We start from the raw sequence: 18049 nt of genomic DNA on the forward strand, positions 1-18049 counted from the left end.
CTCTATAACAACAGATGGGATGTGTACAACTGATGGAGCAGCAGGTGCTTTTAGGCAGCACGTGGCTACAGTATTAACCATGAATTACATCCTGTGAAGGTCTTTAAGTCCTTTTCAAATCTTGCTGAAGATCATGGTCTGGAGCAGAACTGCTTTGCTTCAAAGACCAGCTGAATGACCTTGGCCCCACATATTTCTGTGCCTCAATTTTCCTATATATAAAATGGGTATGATAATAATGGGTATAATAATACCCATCCTGGAGTCATTGTGAGGATTAAATGAGTTCCTAGTTGTGAAGTGCTTTGTACAGCAGCTAACATTCTACATGTGTCAGCTACTATTTTACCCAGGAGAAAGCTTTACAGGGTACTTGGGTATCTCTAACATCTGGCACCTGCTAACCTTCTATGTTACCAAGAGAGCAGGCAACACTGTCCAGCTGGAATTTAGTAACATTTTGTTCTGGCTTTATTCTTTAGGCTCTCTTCTGTCATGGCAAGTGATACTGGCCTTCTAGTTACAATATTGATATGGGTAAACTGTAAATTTAAAGCTTAAAGAAAAACTTTAATACTAATGAGATTTGAAGATCTGACAAAATTCTTCAAGGCGGTACCCAGTGTCTGGAGTGTGGCAAACCTGGTGAGCTCATGCTCCGCATCTTCTCTGAGCTCAGGCAACAGGACAGAGCACACTCCACACCAGCGGGCTGGCATTCCTCCACCTCGCCTTCCTGTCTCCTCCTCAGTCCCACGGTAACTGCCACCTGCTTTCCCTTTTTGCCCTGTTAGATTCTCGGCGGACTGCCAAAGCCACCCTGGGTCCCCTGAGCCCTTTCTGGGGCGGGCCTTGGCAGCAGATGAAAGACTGACGGCCACCCTTTATCTCAACCTCGTGACCCGGGCTAGCGGGCTCGGGCCCCAGCGGGGCGGGGGATCTTGTTGACCGCGCCCTCTGCCCTATGGCCTGACCCTCCTCAAACTCCCTCCGCGCCCCCGGCCGCGCCCCGCCCCTGGCAGGCCCAACCCTGCCCCGGGGCAGGTTAAGAGCCCCCAGAGCCGGGAGCTCACAACAGACGGTCACTCGAGGGGGGGCGAGCAAGTTTGGTTGTCATGGCGACGACACTGTTGGCCTGGACCCTGCGGGCTGCAGCAGGCGGGAGGCTGCGCGGCCCGAGAGGCACTGAGGGCGCCCGGGGGCTGAGCAGCAGCGCACAGCGGCGGGTGGCCAGGGGCGCCAGCCCGGGACGCTGGCTCAGCACCGCCTGGGCGCCGGCCCAGCCCGCACGGGAGGAGGCCCAGAGTGCTGAAGACGATGCCCACTCACCTGCCACGAAGGAGCCGCCGTGGACAGAGCCCCCCGTGCCCCCGGTGCCCCCCGGTCCCCCTGGGCGAGTGGCCGGCCGCTCGCTGGTGCAGCGGGACATCCAGGCCTTCCTAAACCAGTGCGGGGCCAGCCCCGGGGAGGCGCGCCACTGGCTCTCGCAGTTCCAGACCTGCCATCACTTTGGAGACAAGCCCTTTGCTGTCATCGAGGTAATCAAAGGCCGGTCACTGCGAGGGGCTGGGAATTGTGTGGCATGTCGCCAGGCATGGTAGGCCCAGCTGCGGTCTCTGCGCCCCGAAAACGGGAAGGGGCTCTATAGAGCCCGGACGACTGCCCGGGAGTCGACGAGGCTGAGCGCTCTTCCAAGTCTCACGCCCAGAGGGAATGAGGAGCCTGGGGCCCCTAACCTGCCAAGTGTGATGCGCTGGAGAAGTGTGATGCGCCGGAGAAGTGTGATGCGCCCTACCGTGGGCGCAGTTAGGGATTTAGACGGCAAATGGGGAACCTGGTCGGAAGCCGCTTGCGTCACCCCTCCCCCAAACGTGTCCTAGAGTCCAAGGACGCAGGGAGGAGCAGAGGCAAGAACGTTAGTGTGAGCTAAGGGGATGGCAAGCCCCAACGGGCAAAGGTCAGAGCAGGTAGGCGCCGGTGTCCAGAAATGGGGCCTGACAGCTCCCGGGCAGGGTGGGGGCCCTAAGGGGTCTCACCTCCTGAGCGCTCACTCTTCCGCAGGTGGACGAGGAGGTTCTCAAGTGCCGGCAGTCGGTATCCAGCCTGGCCTTTGCCCTGGCCTTCCTGCAGCGCATGGACATGAAGCCGCTGGTGGTGCTGGGGCTGCCCAATCCCACGGCTCCCTCGGGCTGTCTTTCCTTTTGGGAGGCCAAGGCACAGCTTGCCCAGTGCTGTAAGGTCCTGGTGGACGAGCTGCGGCACAATGCCGCCACTGCCGTACCTTTTTTTGGCGGCGGTTCGGTGCTGGGCGCTGCTGAGCCAGCCCCTCATGCCAGGTTAGTACTGGCCCTGTCTGCCCCGGCGTCCCCAGATCTCACTACTTCACCCACCCTGCCCCAGCCCCACAGTCCTGGAGGGAGCCTCTTGAGCCCCACATCTTGCCCACAGCTATGGTGGCATAGTCTCGGTGGAGACCGACCTGCTACAGTGGTGCCTGGAGTCGGGCAGCATCCCCATCCTGTGCCCCATCGGGGAGACGACCGCGCGCCGCTCTGTGCTCCTGGACTCCCTGGAGGTGACCGCGGCGCTGGCCAAGGCGCTGCAGCCCACCAAAATCATCTTTCTGAATACCACAGGCGGCCTGCGCGACAGCAGCCACAAGGTGTGTCCCCTCCTTTGGGCCCCACTCCCCGCGACTCCGGCCCTGAGCCCCTCTTTGCGGTCCCTCTACACCTTCGTGACGGGCCCCAGAGTCACTCTCAAGCCGGGTGGATCGGGAATGGAGTATCAGGAAGGGGTTCAGCCCATAGTGCCCAGATCTGAGCTCCCCTGGCCGAGGGCTCCAGGAGGAAGTAAGGGTAAAGGGGTTAGTGCGAAGAGGTCCGGGAGGCAGGGGCGCAGTCCAGGTGGGCTGCGGCCCAGAGGCTCACCACCCCGGCCCCGGACGCAGGTCCTGAGTAATGTGAACCTGCCTGCCGACTTGGACCTGGTGAGCAGCGCCGAGTGGGTGCGCACCAAAGAACGGCAGCAGATGCGGCTCATCGTAGACGTGCTCAGCCGCCTGCCCCACCACTCCTCGGCTGTCATCACTGCCGCTAGCACGCTGCTCACGGAACTCTTCAGCAACAAGGGTGAGGGCCCGGATGGGGCTGCGGGGTGCTGGGGCTGGGTCCTCGGAGTGAGCGCCCGCCACTCCTGGGAAGGGGACAGGAGAAACAGCTTCTCGCCAACCAGGAGGCCGCAGGCGGACGCTGCAGCAAAGGCTTCCTGCTCTCCCCAAACCTGGCGGAAGTCAGCAAGGAGGTGGACGGGCTAGTACTCCAGCAGAACTAGACAGATGGGACAGCCACGGAGGGCACAAGGCTGGGAGAAGCGGGCGGGATTTGGATGAGTGGGGGGGACTAAGGGCGCGGAGACAGGGTCGGGGGTGGCAGGGGATAGGCGGGACTAGAGAAAGTAGATGGGACTCCAGGCGATGGGTGGAACTTGAGGGACAAACTGCCTGGGAAAAGCATCACCCTGAATGAAAGCCAAGCACAAATCTCTGCAGACCACAGACATGGTCTCATGGAGCTCTCCCAGAGGGTCACTGTCCCACCAGCCCGTTCTATCTGGAACAAACTCCCACCAGGCCGCACAAATCGACGCATGGGAGGACCTGCCTCTCGGTCTAAACTAACCTCTACGCTCCTCCGTCCCACCCCCAGGGTCCGGGACCCTGTTCAAGAACGCCGAGCGGATGCTGCGAGTGCGCAGCCTGGACAGCCTGGACCAGAGCCGCCTAGTGAACCTGGTCAACGTCAGCTTCGGCAAGGAGCTCCGAGGCGACTATTTGGCTTCGCTGCGCCCGCGGCTGCACTCTGTCTACGTCTCTGAGGGGTGAGCCTTCGGGTCCCGAGGGCAGGGACCCATGGACAGAACCGGGCAGCTTCGGGACAAGGAGAGGTCCCAGCCTGCCTCTCCCCCACTGCGCCCAGGTACAACGCAGCCGCCATTCTGACCACGGAGCCCGTACTGGAGGGTACTCCATATCTAGACAAGTTTGTGGTGAGCTCCAGCCGCCAGGGTCAAGGCTCCGGCCAGATGCTGTGGGAGTGCCTGCGGCGAGACCTGCAGACGCTTTTCTGGCGCTCCCGGGTCACCAATCCCATCAATCCCTGGTAGGTCCCTCCCCTCGCAGCTCTGGGCTGCCCCCACCCCGCTGCCGCCAGCCATGCCCCGGGGTCCACCAGCCAGGAAGGCTGCACTTCCCATTCTTTCATTAGCCCTCTTTCCCCAAGGGAAAGGCTCCCTTCAGTTTGGCCCGGCATTCCTCCGGGAACAGACCACACAGGAGCCTGAGATCTCTTCAGAGACAGAGAACACTTAAGCCCCTTCTGCCCTGCAATGGTTCCTTTGAAGGCCATACAGCCCGCCTCTCCATAGGTCCCCAGAATCCTGACCCTTCAGGCTTCAGTCCAGGCCCAATTGCCAAGCTCTGGTCCCAGGTGCACTGCATCTCCAGAGAACACTCCCTCGCCTTTTATGCAACTTATCCCCTTACTCCCAACTAGCCTGCTCTGTAGGGGCCAGGAGGTGAACAAGAGTCCCTCCCCTGACTGCACAGCCAATGCATTGTGGAGAGAGCAAGGGACATCCTCACTCAAACCTTCCCAGCTGCGTGACTCTGGCCAGCTACCTAACTTCTCTGAGCTTTAGCTACTTCTCTGTGAAGAGCATACACCACCAGGCTCTTAGCTGTTGCTGGGAGGATAAAATCAGATGACACACAGCAGGTCCTAACAGGGTGTCTAGTGTGCAGTAGGTCAATAAATGAACCAGAGAGTAGTGAACATTGGCCTTGCCCTAAAACCATTCCCCCACCCGCCAACCAGGTACTTCAAACACAGTGACGGCAGCTTCTCCAACAAGCAGTGGATCTTCTTCTGGTTTGGTCTGGCTGATATCCGAGACTCTTATGAGCTGGTCAACCATGCCAAGGGGCTGCCGGACTCCTTCTGCAAGCCAGCTTCTGACCCAGGCAGCTGACCCTCACCACCAGCCCTGCAGGCCCTGGGGCAGCCAGGGTGGACCAAAAGTCATGCCTGCTGGAGGTGACCCCAGGCAGCCACAGGCTGGACCAGGCTTGTTGGCTGAGTGATCTGCAGAGGAGGAAGACACATTACTCTTCCCAGAGGGGGCACCCAAGTGGGGACAAGCACAGGAAGGAGAAGGGCCTGCTCAAGATCCCCCCAGTTGCTCCAAAGCCACAACCAAATGGCCTTCAATTTTCAGTCTAGGGATCTGGGATTGCACGGAGAGGGAGGGAGAGGGGGAAGGGAAGGAGGGCTTGCATTTGAGGGCTCTATTCAGGGTTAACCATAAGGGTGGGCCAGTTTCTGTGGCCTCTGTGTGATTTTGAGGCTCCCTTGCCCAAAATATCACCCCTGTCTGCCTGATATTCCACCACTCGTTCTAATTCCTTTGGGGCTTGCAACTTTTCAGGAGGCCTTGATTAAAACACAAATACTTGTCTGAGAGTCAGCTCACACTTGAAAGGAAATTAGCTGTGACCCTCTGGGAACCAGAGGACTCTCAGAGAGAATAAAGGAGCTGAATGAGATGGAGGGCCTTCAGGATAAAGCTGCCACCATCTCCCTCACCTGCATGTCAGCAACCCCCAGAGGGGGCTCCTCTACTCTTAAGCTAGGAAACAGACCAGACCAACAGCAGTCCCCACTCCCTGTCCAGGCAGGGCTCAGAGCCAGGCCCAGACTTGACTGGAGGTTGTGTCTACGTCTTTGCAGAACACCTCAGATGGCCAAGAGTCCAAAGCCAGAGGTTTCTTTTGACATTTTTGACTGCCACAATGTGCCAGGCACCATACTGGCTGCTGGGGCCATCTTCTCTTCCTATGCATAGACACATAGGAAGAGCACCAATTAGGAGACCACTGTGGCACACCAGGGGCTCTGACAGAACCAAACCCTAAGAACAGCTTCTGTCTTTGCTCAGGAGAGGGATGGCATCAAGTACACATCCTGGCGCGGGTATTAGACAGACCTGTCTAATGATCTGCTTCAGCTCTGTGGCTGGGTTTGCTCTGTGGTTCGAGGCAAGCTGCTCATCTTCTCTAGCCTCCATTTCCCCATCTGCAAATTGTAAAAGCCTGCCCACATAGTGGACACTTAATGTTAGCTCTGCCCCTCTAGATGCCCTTACCAAGGGTTTCTTCAAAATGAGCTGCCACCAAATGGAGAAGGAAAGACAAGCTACACAAAAGGGACTGAGGTGAGAGGTCAAAAACAGACTACAGGGATCTTCAGGAGATTCTTGAAAAGGGGACTGGAAGACTGGGAATTCTCAGAATGGGGGAAAGGTCACAGGAGGACCAAGGTGGGGCTTAACCAGATATGGTCTTTCAAGAAACCCAAGATCAATTCTAGCCAATGGCAAAGTGCTCTGTGGGAAGAACAGAGATGCAAAGACCAGTGACTATATAAAATGTTTATTTTTGGAGGACTGTGTGGTCTGGTGTTTGGGAGAGCCCTCAGCCCCACCAGGCCAACCATGGAGTTAGAAGCAGGAGGCAGGAGGCAGGAAGCTGGCCACTACCTGCCCCACCCCTGCACACCCGAGTAGACTGGGGCCCGCTCTACTCTCGAGGTGGGCAGCAGCTAGTGCTGTTTCTGTCCCTGGCATACCCTGAGAACCCACATGACTTCTGTGGTGCCCAGCCCCTCTGTTCCTCCTGAGTCTGATCCATTTGTCAATCACATACTCACTCTCAGCCTCCAAGCAGCACTGCAGAGCCTAGCTACATCTGCCAGGTTCAAAAAGGAATTTCCATGTCTGCTCACGTGGGGTTCTTGGTCTTCCTTCCTCAGTCTCCCACTCTCAGTACCCCTGCCCTAGCACTGCCACACTCCCTTCTCTGGGACAGAAGACCCAGGGGAGCAGCTGGCTTCCTGTTCTCTCCTAACAAACAGGAGAAAAAAAAACAACCCTGCAAGGCATCATCAGAGGTCCCACCCCACAAGGGCTGAGCCCAGGACCTGGGGAAGAAACCTGCCTCTTAACCAATACACAAAAAGCAAAGAATCAAACAGACCAAAAAACATAAACAAACATAACTGGGCCAGCAAGGAGGAAGGCAGGGTGAACTTGTGGTTCCCTGCACCCATCTCACCCTCTTGCCATGCAACTCAGCCATCAGTGGCCAGGATGATAGCAGCCCCGAAGATGCCCACACTCTCTCCAAGGAGCTTCATTTGGTTCCAGAACTCAACGCGTCGCGTGTTGTGCCAGTAGGCAACGTTGCCATCAATAAGCAGCATGACTGGGGGCAGCAGTACAGCCAGGATTTGGGAAGCCAGGGTCACGTAGTAGCCTGACAGGAAGGCCAGGGCCAGGACACCGTACAATATGAAGAACAGCTGGACCATCAGCTCCCCTCCTGGGAGATGGTTCAGGTATGCCAGCCGGTCCTCCTTGCTGTGCTGCAGTGAGTAGGCCTAGAGACACACCAGCCTCTAAGACTCTCCAACAGACTGAGGAGCCTGTCTGAGGAAGGCCACCCCTCACCCAGGGTTTCTTCAAAAAGAGCTGGCACCAAATGGAGAGGAAAAGCTAAGCTACATGCTGAGATGGCAACTGCAAGTCAGCCTCTGCAAGGAGGGCTTTGGGTTCCCCTCTCAGATGTAGGGCTCTCGGAAAGTAGGGCCTGCGTTTCCCCCCTGCGGACTAGGGAGGCTGCATGAGGTTAAGGCCTATCTCTCCTCACCCTAGGCGTTCAGAGGGAGGAGGGATGTCTCCACAGTCAGACTGGAGCTCTAGTCTCTGAATACAGAGCTCTACACATGCAATACGGGGCCAGTAATTAAGATGAAGCCAAGTGACCTGGCTATCCATGTCCCCAGCCATACTAGCCTCCCCCAGCACCAGAGAAGACTGTAACTGGCTACTCTATGCAGCCCCCATCCTCTAAGTGGCAGAGTTCCAGTGTGGGCCTGAAACCCCACCAAACCTCTCCTTTGTCCCCTCCCCCAGTCCTCTAGGTGCTGGAGCCATGAGAGGACCAATCCATCTTGTTCTCCTGGCTCTGAGTTTGGGGACTGTATGGTCAGTCCAACCTCTTCTCTCCCTGATGGCAGTCATGCTGGAAGAAGGAACTCCCTGCCAAGTCTCAGGCATGTGAAGGGTCCCTGAGGCCCAGAAGCTGGGTGGGGCGATTCCCAGGAGCCAGGCCATCAGGAACTACATGCAAGGCTTTGTAATGCCTACCTCCCTAAATTCTGCCAGACATGGGCTCACATTTCACTCCCAGTCAAGCACCTCCAGCCAACAGTCCCCCAACCTACCACACAGATGAGGTAGATGCCCAGGAACACCTGGCCGGTAGACTGGAGGGAGCGGCTGCGGGGTTTCCGTCGGTACAGCTCCCCAGCGCCGCTGGCCAGCACAAGAAAGCCACCAATGATGGCAACTGTGCGTGAGTACATACGGACCTAGGCCAAGGTGAGGGAGCCCCAGTCAGGAATTCAACCACCACATTTCTCCTGGCTGTCCAGAGTCTAGAACTGCCTATCTCTACACACCCCATTCCACCTGGTGAACCCTCTTACCCTTTCCAAGTGTGGTGAGCAGGTACAGCAGAGATAGACAATTATTTTTATCAGAAGTAGAAACTGAGGCCCAGAAGGGTTAATAAAATTGTTCAAGGTCCTACAGAAAGTCAGTGGCAGAAACCAGATACCAAGCACTGTCCCCCTCCCGACCCTCAGGTGAGCAGAGTGGAACCCCAGTGTCCTTCTGCTATATTGTAGAGTCTGTCCCATAAAAAACCTATTGATCACTGTCCTGTACCTGTTCAAACATGTGCCTTCCCTACTGGACTGACAGTCCATTCCTTGAGAGCAGTGCCTCTGTCCAGGCTTATCCCCAAGCCTGCAGTGCCTAGCACAGGTTCTGGCACTTACAGGCTTACATGCTGTGTATGATTAATTAAATTTCATAAAATTAGATGGTTGGACCTGGTACTCTCCAAGGTCCCTTTTGCTCTATGAGTCTGAGATTACCAAACTAATGATTTAAGGATTCTGGGACCAGGTAACTGAGTGCCACCTGTAATGCTAAATACGGTGTGACTTCAGGAGTCTGTTTCTCATCTCTGGACCTGTTTCCACACTCTGAAAGAAAGACTTGTGTGGTCTCTAAGGCCCTTCCATTTTTGCGGTCTGTAATAACATCCACAAGCCTGCGGGGTTCTGCCTTCCCAGGCTTCTTACTGTGCACCTGGCTAACACCATGCACAGCCCAACTGCCCCGGGCATTGGCCTCGGGCTCCCCATTCCCCTAGCAAAGTCCCGCCCACAGCCGAGACGCTCACCTTCAGCCAGTCCGCGTAGTGTACGTGGCCCCCGATGTAGGCGGCGTAGGTGCTAATGGCCAGCTGGAGTGCGGCCCCAAGCGCGAACCAGCGCCGCTTCACTCCAAAGGACATGAAGCTAGCGCACAACACTGCTGCCCCCATGTCGAAGTACAGGTAGGGCACTGGGATGTCGGGCTTCCTGCAAGCCGGGAGGGGAGAAGCAAGGACAGAATAATGGGGGCAGAAGAGCCTTGAGACCCCTTGAGTTCCGTCAAGCTCCAATGCTCCCCCAAACTGAACTTCCATCTCATGGTCAGGCCCCCTGCACTATGCTTGGTGCCCACCTTGCTCCGGACCGGAGCTCCTAACAAGTCGGAGGTCACAATTCCTCCCAGTCCAAAGGTTCCAACTTCTGGGCCTCAACTTCTTCCCCCACCTCACACCTCCGCTCCTGGGACGGGCCGTACCGCCCCCCACCGCTTTCGGCAGCCGCATGGGCCAGCTCACCGGCGCGCCTCGGCCCTCTCAGCATACAACATGAGCTGACTGAAGCAGCCCCAGAAAGGGCAGCGTGTGAGCAACACTGAACCCAACTGCATGATCAGCTGCAGCATCCACCTTCGCGAACCTATCTTCGACGCCATCTTGGGGAAGGGCAACTGCGGCCTCACCGGGTCAGGAAGGCCGACGCCGAGGGAGACACGCAACTTCCGAGTTCCGTGCTTTTTTTTCTCCTTCCGATGGGAAACAACGTTCTCGCTCTAGTTCTGGACCGAGGATTTACAGCTGCAGTTCTAGCAGGGTTCAGCTTCTCCCTCGGACAATGGAGGCTTAAAGGGCCCTCCTTATAGCTGCAAAATTAAAAACTAGTCTGGAGGAAGGACAGTGGATTCAGGACATCAAAAGCCCTGGGCCATAACTTGATGGAATGAAGCAAATTCATCTTTCAATGCACAGACCTGGGATTCAATCCTAACTCAAATCCTGCGGTTTGGGGCATATCACTTACATTTCACAAGACTCATCTTTGAAAATGGTGGTGACATCTACCTCACAGGATTATATGGTTTAAATATGACAGTGTTGGTACTAGCACACAGTGGGGCTTCAATAAATTGTACACATGCACACACACATACGCAAAACGAGAGAAAATCCCGCTGCTTATGTTTAAGCTCAAAGTAAAGGGTTCCCCTAAGATCCACCTGTTATCAAAGTTTGGTCTTGGTCCACCTTTCTTCTGTCCCCTGAGAAATAAGGGATCTGAGGTGGACATCTCAAATCTATTTCCTCCAGCACCAATATTCCCACTGTAGCCCTAACTACAATCTTGTCAGTTAAACTGCAGCAGGCATTCAAATGGTCTCCCCACTTCTTTGGCCTCTTCATTTGTTCTCAGCTCTATTTTATGTTCTTATAACCATCAGATACCCTCCTTTTGAATCACTTGGCACACTGGCAATTATATATGTGATTCTTTTGTTAATGACTAGATTAACACTAGATTATGAGCTCCATAAGGGCAAGGTTGGTGTCTGGTTTCTGTTCACTATTATATCCTCAGGTCTTAGTATACAGGATGCATTCAGGAAGTATGTGTTGAATAGATAAATAAATGAAAAAGTGTTGTTACTATGTCTTGTTCAGAGTAGGTATTCAGTAATTAGTTGGATAAATGGGCAAAAGCTCTGGGCACTGTGGTATTGCCACCAAAAACGACCCCATCTATCTCCCTGCACCCCCACCATCCTGCAACACACAAATTCATCTTCAATATTGAAGTTAGACTCTACAAGCACTCTCACTAGGTTATATAGTTCAGATCAGTTTCCTGGGGAGGGGAGAGGGAGTCATGTTCAAACAGCACTTGTGACAATGTAAATTAAAAATTCCCCATCAGCCAGGGGAACCCAGCAACAGAACACCTTTTCACCTAATTTTTTACAGAATGACTAGGATAAAGTCTGGGCATATCAGAAAGAACAAAATAGAGGGCGCATCCATGCAAAAACTAGAGAATGGGATTGTACAGCCCAGCTGGGGGTGGGAGGGGTCTTCTCAGCAAGGGAAATGAGAAAACGCGTGGGTTAAAGTCACTTTGCCTACCTCCCCTGCCTGCCAACGACAACCACATAGTAAGCACATAGTACAAACCAGCTTTCCAGTTGGTTTTATTTTCCCAATCTCCTCACCCATCCCTGATTCAAATGGGACAAGATGCACTGCCCTCAGGAAGGAGCTAAGGTGTTAAAGAGGACCAGAACTGGGATCGTGTATGTCCTGAAGATAGTTTTAGGAGTCTGCGTGGGTTGTGCCCATGGGAACAATACCCCTGCCCCAACCCACCCCCATAACTTGAGCAACCAGCTTCTAATCAAGTCCCCCAAGCAGATCCTAGGGACATGTGTGAGAAGGGAGATTAGAATTAACGAAGTTTTCCTTGGTGCCCATGCCACCCAATTCCCCCTAGTTTCAGCCTCTTACCCAGAGGGGTGTTGAGTAGGGGCCAAATCCCTCTTTCAATAGTTGGGAAAATTGCTGGGCATTGTGCAGAGGAAGGGAATAGGTGAGGTGGCAGGGCACTAGAGAACCCTAAACCCTGAGAGATTAACATAGTCTTTGTCCCCCCACCCCAACCCATTACGCTTCCTCCCATCCCTGCCTGGGCCCACATCTGAGCCCTAAAGACTTCCTGAGAACATCCATTTTTCTCTGCCGCAGCTCCATCTGCTCTCCCTCCTCCAGCTGCTTTAAATTCCCTCTGCAGCACCCCCTCCCTCCCCAGAGGGCTCTCCTGCTTCCCAGTTTCTCTGTGGTCCCACCTGTGCTTGTTATACCCAGCACAGTAGCTGTTTCAGCCAGATAGAGCCAGGCTTTCACACTGCTCAGCACCACCCCTGCTGCCCACCCGGGGCCAGCATGTCAGGCTGCCCAGGTTGGTGACACACAAGTGCCACAGCTGGTCCAGCTTCCAAAGGCCTGTTGCAGGTCACAGTCCCATACCCAGGGGTTATAGGCCAGCAGAAGCTGCGTACCTGCTGTTTGGATGCCACCATCACTTTGAACTGGAGGTGTTGCAGCTATTTACCTAGAAGAGGAGGCCCAGTGCCTGCAAAACCACAAAGGCTTCAGCTTCCAGCTCACTGATGTCCTTCCCAGCTAGAGAGAGTACCTCCAGGCCTGGCATGGTAGCTAGGACCACACCTCCAACTCACTGCAGCCAGTTCCAAGACAGTGAGAACCGGCATAGGTGGGAGTGGCTCCCGAGCCCAGTGGTGCCCAGCTCAGCCAGATAATTATGGCTCAGGTCAAGTTGCCCCAGGCTCCCCAGACCCCACAGGCTTCAGGGGCCCAGGGTGACAAGCAGGTTGTGAGAAAGGTCCAGGCAGAGCAGAGAGCCTGGGTGGCCGAGAAGTCTGGGGATTGGTGAGCCAGCTAGTTGTGGTCCAGGAAACCCAGGCCCTCTAGGGCTCCACCAGCCGGATCCCCCAGAGCATTGTGAAAAAGCAGCAGCACCCAGTCCCCACAAACCCTAGGAGTCACTAGCTAGGTAACTGAGATTGTAACTGAGTGGCTCAGCTCCAAGAGCCAGACTGCATCAGGAGGCCTTGGAGGGAGGCTGAACATGTGGTAGAAGCCCACACAGTCCAGTACACTGCCCAAGGCCAGGTAGGTGCATGGTGCTGGGCACACTGCCACCAGATTCCTGAGCAAAGCCTATGCCATCACTGTGGCCACACCTGCTCTGCCCTTGCCTCATCAGGGGCTGAGGTGAGGACATCAGGCCTGCATCAGGCACTCATGGATGATGAGACCTTCATGCCTTGCTCCTCCACCCAGGCCCCTAAGGAAGCATAGTGATGTCACGGGAATAATAAAAGCGGACACCATTCAGGGACCTCACCATTTGCTGGGTCCTCTACATGGTCTTATGGACACTTTCCCTCCATTCTCCACAATTTTACCTGCTCCCTAGGCTTCTGGTAAGAACCATCTCAGCCCAAGATCCCAGCATCCACCCTCCAGTCAAGTCATCTCATGCCAATCCCTACTATGATGAGAAACAGTCAGGCAAAATGGCCTTTTTAATCCTCTACTCCCACTCCACCTCATTTATTCCCATTCGGCCCCAGGAAAAACTTGGGCTTCTCCTGCCCTGAAATATTCACTCAGCCGCTCTCATCCAGCCAACATTGTCAAGAGTCCCTGTTCTGCAAGAGTTCAAAGCCTCAGGCCACAGAAGCCCAGTGCACTCACCTGTATTCCAGGCACCACCTCCAAGTGCAGCCCCAGCCCTAGCATAGCAGGGAAAAGAATCTGCACTCTGTCACCTGTCCTCCTGGTCGCCTGCCAGAGCCCCACCCCCAGAAGTAGTAGAGATCAGCTCTCAGGAAAACCATAGCTCTGAGGGTGGGGGACAGGTTGAGGAAATCTCCAAGGCCTTGTGGCCTTATATCCAGGGAGGCAGGATCTGCCCTGCTTTTCTAAGAACACCCCTCCCCACCCTGCCACTGCTATCTCCCTTCTGAAGCCCTACACCTTGCTCTTCTGTGAGGATGGCAGCATGAGGCCCCTTGGAGTCTGCCCTCAAGGTCAGGAAAGAGCCAGGTGTCTCCTCTTTCATTCTCTACTGCCTACCTAAGAAATCCACCATCCTCTATAATTCGCCTAGGTCTCGTCTAAACACAAAGTAAGGAAATGCTCTTACTCTCACTAGGCCAAAGGTCAAAATGTTCACTCCAGCCTCAAGTGCCCAGCAACTCCTTCTGAAACAGAGGGGTTTGGGGCCAGGGTGTCTGTACCCAGTGCTTCTGCCTTGCCCTAGGAGACCAAACAAGTTACTTTCTAGGTTCCCTGGTGTGCCCATTAGCCCCACCCAGCAAACTCTTAAGAGAATAACAATGGCCGTATGGAAGAGATGGTTACCAAGGGCCAGGCATCTCATTAAAGGCTTCATTTGATACTCAACTGAGACGCTCATTTTACAGATGCGGAAATTAATGGTTGGCCAGGATAGATAAATTGCCAAGTCATACTGCTAATTAGTGGCAGAGGTGAAATCCGACACAACTCAGGCCTGTCTGTATCCAGTCATGCTCCACTTAACCACTTATAGTACCCCAAAGACTGGGCCACTGTCCTCCATGCCAACCAAACAAACCTCTTAAGAAGTTAAGGTCTGCTCGTGAATAACACCTATCTATCTCCAAAACAGAACAGCTAGGCCACCACCAACTTACAATATGAATCTGAGCCTTTGGTTGATCAAATTTGAGCCCCTTTTGAGTTAATTCAAGTGATCTAATTCAAGCAAATTATACCAAAAAAATCTGAAGAATTGTTGTCAATAATCTTTGAGAAAACATTACAAACAGAAGGTTGCTAGACGAGCTCAGCAAAAGCTCCAATTTTCAAGTCAGAGAGGTTAGTTAGTAAGTCAACAAAATTGAAAAAGGGCACACTGAACATGTTGTCTGACCAGTTATCTAAAAAATGATGACCACTAGATGCCCATGTTGAGTTCATTAAAAATAAGTCACACCCAAACAACTTTATTTCCTTTTTTGATAGGGTATACTAGGTGGCTATCACAAACATCTGCATCTTATTAAAGTCTCTAATGATAACCCTTTAAGATGAAAATACACAAGCCAGTTTATAAAAATTGGAACTAACACATTAGGATGGATAACTAGTGTATTAGAGAATCAAGATTTTTTCAAAAGTTCTTAATAGGTTGAAATAATTGGCTAAAAATAAGCCATTTCACATGAGCAAGGCAAAAATGGCAAACTAGAATTCTTGATTTTTCCACAAACCTCTTCCTCTCCCACTGTTCATCATCACTTACCCAGAGTCATTCTTTGTTCCTCTTTCCCTTCCCACGTTGCCCTTGAATCCAATCTGTAGCCAGTTCTTTCAGTTCTACAATCACTTCTCCATAACCGTCTCTTGCCTAGACTACTTACTGCACAGTCTCTTAAAGTTTCCACTATTGCCACCTAACATCAGACTAAGCCCCCTGACAGCTTAAAACCCTCTAAAGGCTCCCCATTGTGCCAAGGACAGATCCCAGTCCTCACAATAGCTACAAGGCCACGCATGGTCTGCCTCCTGCCAATTTCTCCTTACTCATTAGGCTTCAGCCACCCGTCTCCTAGCCATTTCCTAACATCCCAAGCTCTCGACAACCTCAGCTTTAGCAATTGCTGTTCCATCTATCCAAGTACTCTTGGCTGGCACCTTGTCCTTCAGACTTCAGCTTAAATCACATCTCAAAGGCCATCCTAGAATATTCTCTTTAGAGTGGTACATGTACTTCCCTATAGTATGCATAAGCAAGAGCTTTAAGCTGGGAGTCAGACCAAAATAAAAAGGGCCAGATTTGAAAAAGACACCACTTGTTAGACCCTCCACTAAAGACTAACGGCTAGAGGCTGACCAGGACTCATTAGGGGAAAGAGAGGAGAGGCTTGTTAAGAATTCACTAGAAATGTGCCTTACCCTCACCTCGCCCCTTCAGGAAGAAATTTAGTTCCACTTTAGACTTTTCAGCAAAATTAGAATTCAAAGGCAAACCAAAGGGACAGAGAAGCCACAGTCTGACCAGCCTTGGTCCAGCTGCCAAAGTCTGCTCTGGAGGAACCTGGGGCGAGCCCTGCTGCTTCTCAAGCTGGAACCAGGTACACTCCCCACCTCTCCCCTGCTACTGTCCTCTTCTCCAGACTTGGCTTCAAGCTTCCCCCCGAGCCCGCTCAGTCCAGCGTCATTTTCATCTTGGCTCAGGTAGCTCATCCAGTCACTAAACTGCTCACTTTGTAAACTCCACCTTCAGTCTTACGTCAAAGGTGCTGGGGGATAATACAAACACAAGTAAATCATCATCCTTGCCGGGGAGCCTCACAATTCCCCACTAGACCACTAAAGATAAGCCTGAACAAGTAACTATAATGCAAGTCACACATGCCACATGATGAGTGGTGTAAAACATTATAGGAATTACTTTCCATTTTAACTGCCAAGGATGGCTTCACAGGTGGCTGTGAAGCTAAGCTCTGTTGGGTAAGACAGAGAAGATAAAGGAAGAACAGACTATGAAGTTTGGAAGCAATATTAGAGATCACCTAGCCCAGTACCTTTCATATATAACAATTTCAAGATGCCAACAATTATGGAGTACACTTTGAGGGTGAGGATGAAGGGACCAGTTAGCAGGTTTCTTTTGATATTAAGTACACTGCATTTTCAGAAATGCAAGGAGCAGGGAGAAGTGTCTTAGAATATACAAGATACAAAAGGTATTAACAATGATTTGGGGGGTGGCAGATGGAAACTGTTTACCTTATTTTCTAGTTTTCCTGTAATAAGCCATATAAGGCTTTTATAAAAGAACTCGTTTTATAGCTTTATTACCCAGCAGCAGTCAATCACCAGTGGGTGGCAGCCCCAAAACATCCCTTTCTCACCTGTAAGGTACGTTCATCCTGTTACGTTAGACCCCTGAAGTTTAGGCAGTACATGCTGATGGTTTAACTTTCTTAAAGGAGAATTCTCTGGCACCAGTGACCTCCAACAGTGACGAGAAAACAAATTCACCATGTAAACAGGCTGGTTCCAGCTCCCAAATTCTTGCCCCTATCGCTGTCCCCCGTCCTCACCCTGTACACTGCAGCTGCTAGTATCACACAGTCTCACCTGTTTCCTCCACATCAACAGGACAGTAGATTCCATCTCTGTGTATGACTGAAAGCCCTCTGTATCTTTTTACCAATATGTCTTATGGAAGAACAGATTTTCACACACATTCTTAGCTTCAAAACTGTCAAGGAGCCTTCACCACAATCAGTGGTTCCCCAGCTAGAGTCCCTGAACAAACACTGAAGTGCTTGAGCAATCTTCAAAGCACCGAACAGAAATCAGCAATGAACTCCTCAGACTTACACAGCACTGAATCCATTATCAACTCACTGTGGTAACACTGTTGGTACCATACTAACTGGATGCTCTAAATAGCAGTACACCCAAAGGTATGTACGCGGCAGTGGGAAGGTAACTGGGTTGTCAACCTAGGGGATTAATTCCTGCCACTCTCCTGTGTTCCATCTAAACCTGGCAAACAAGTAAGCAATACACAGGCCTTTGGTTTGGGAAGTCAGAGCAGTATTGCCCATGAGCGGGTAAAGCCCTAGGTTTTGTTCCACCTCTGCCACAATGGGCAGCAGTGGTAGAGAAGTCACTTATTGACTGTGGAACGCTTCTTCTGTAAAATAAGTCATTTTTGAATTATAATTAAAGAAATTCCTAGGGACACCAGGGAAGAGCTGAGGTGACACACTGAGAGGGCAGAGCTCTTGAGATCCCCACACCACTGCCCAAACTTTTACACATCAGCCTCACTCACAATGCCATCTAAACAAAGACTTCTCAAACTAAGTTGGAGCCTCTGAAAATCATCTAATCCAATCTCATCTCCAGATTTAACCATCCCAGGACCAAGTTAACATTTATATTAATATCTACAGAGTACCTTCTAAGTATTTTAAATATCTTACTTAATCCTTCACACTAATTCTAGGAGATGGGTATGAGTTTCCATGTTTATAGTTGGGAAAATTAGGGCTTGGACAGGTGAAATGATACATCCACAGTCACAAAATAAGGAAATGGAAATGTGGGGATTTGAACCCAACTATTTGTCTC

At 52.5% G+C, this 18049-nt stretch overlaps 2 protein-coding genes across 4 annotated transcripts in view; one reads left to right on the forward strand and one right to left on the reverse strand.

The window, feature by feature from the left end:
* The window catches only part of LOC108410006 (transmembrane protein 101), a 57412-nt gene extending 46460 nt beyond the window's left edge, over nucleotides 1–10952 (reverse strand). Inside the window, exons 1-4 of one of the 3 annotated variants that reach the window (XM_073235669.1) lie at nucleotides 9857–10916; nucleotides 9368–9548; nucleotides 8340–8486; nucleotides 6472–7493 (exon numbers count right to left, since the gene is read on the reverse strand). In XM_073235669.1, the coding sequence (XP_073091770.1) occupies nucleotides 7185–7493; nucleotides 8340–8486; nucleotides 9368–9548; nucleotides 9857–9993 (774 nt within the window). In that variant the 5' untranslated portion in view covers nucleotides 9994–10916 and the 3' untranslated portion in view covers nucleotides 6472–7184. Of the gene's footprint in view, nucleotides 1–6471; nucleotides 7494–8339; nucleotides 8487–9367; nucleotides 9549–9856 lie in introns of those variants that run through there. The other 2 variants (XM_073235670.1, XM_073235671.1) reach the window with 2 other exon arrangements.
* On the forward strand, nucleotides 194–5512 carry NAGS (N-acetylglutamate synthase). Its single transcript, XM_017680923.3, has 7 exons — nucleotides 194–1538; nucleotides 2062–2336; nucleotides 2449–2662; nucleotides 2951–3131; nucleotides 3708–3879; nucleotides 3978–4160; nucleotides 4875–5512. The coding sequence occupies exons 1-7, from the start codon at nucleotides 1116–1118 to the stop codon at nucleotides 5026–5028; spliced, it is 1602 nt and encodes a 533-aa protein (XP_017536412.2). The 5' UTR covers nucleotides 194–1115; the 3' UTR covers nucleotides 5029–5512.
* Nucleotides 10953–18049: the final 7097 nt, after the last annotated feature.

The sequence above is a fragment of the Manis javanica genome, chromosome 4, assembly GCF_040802235.1.
Source record: "Manis javanica isolate MJ-LG chromosome 4, MJ_LKY, whole genome shotgun sequence".
NCBI lineage: Eukaryota > Metazoa > Chordata > Mammalia > Pholidota > Manidae > Manis > Manis javanica.

Excerpts from the sequence above, each read along its gene's own strand:
- NAGS (XM_017680923.3), top strand. The coding sequence starts at position 1,116 with ATGGCGACGACACTGTTGGCCTGGACCCTGCGGGCTGCAGCAGGCGGG. Across the intron at positions 3,132-3,707 it reads GGAACTCTTCAGCAACAAGG|GGTCCGGGACCCTGTTCAAG; the intron begins GTGAGGGCCCGG and ends TCCCACCCCCAG. Across the intron at positions 4,161-4,874 it reads ACCAATCCCATCAATCCCTG|GTACTTCAAACACAGTGACG; the intron begins GTAGGTCCCTCC and ends CCCGCCAACCAG.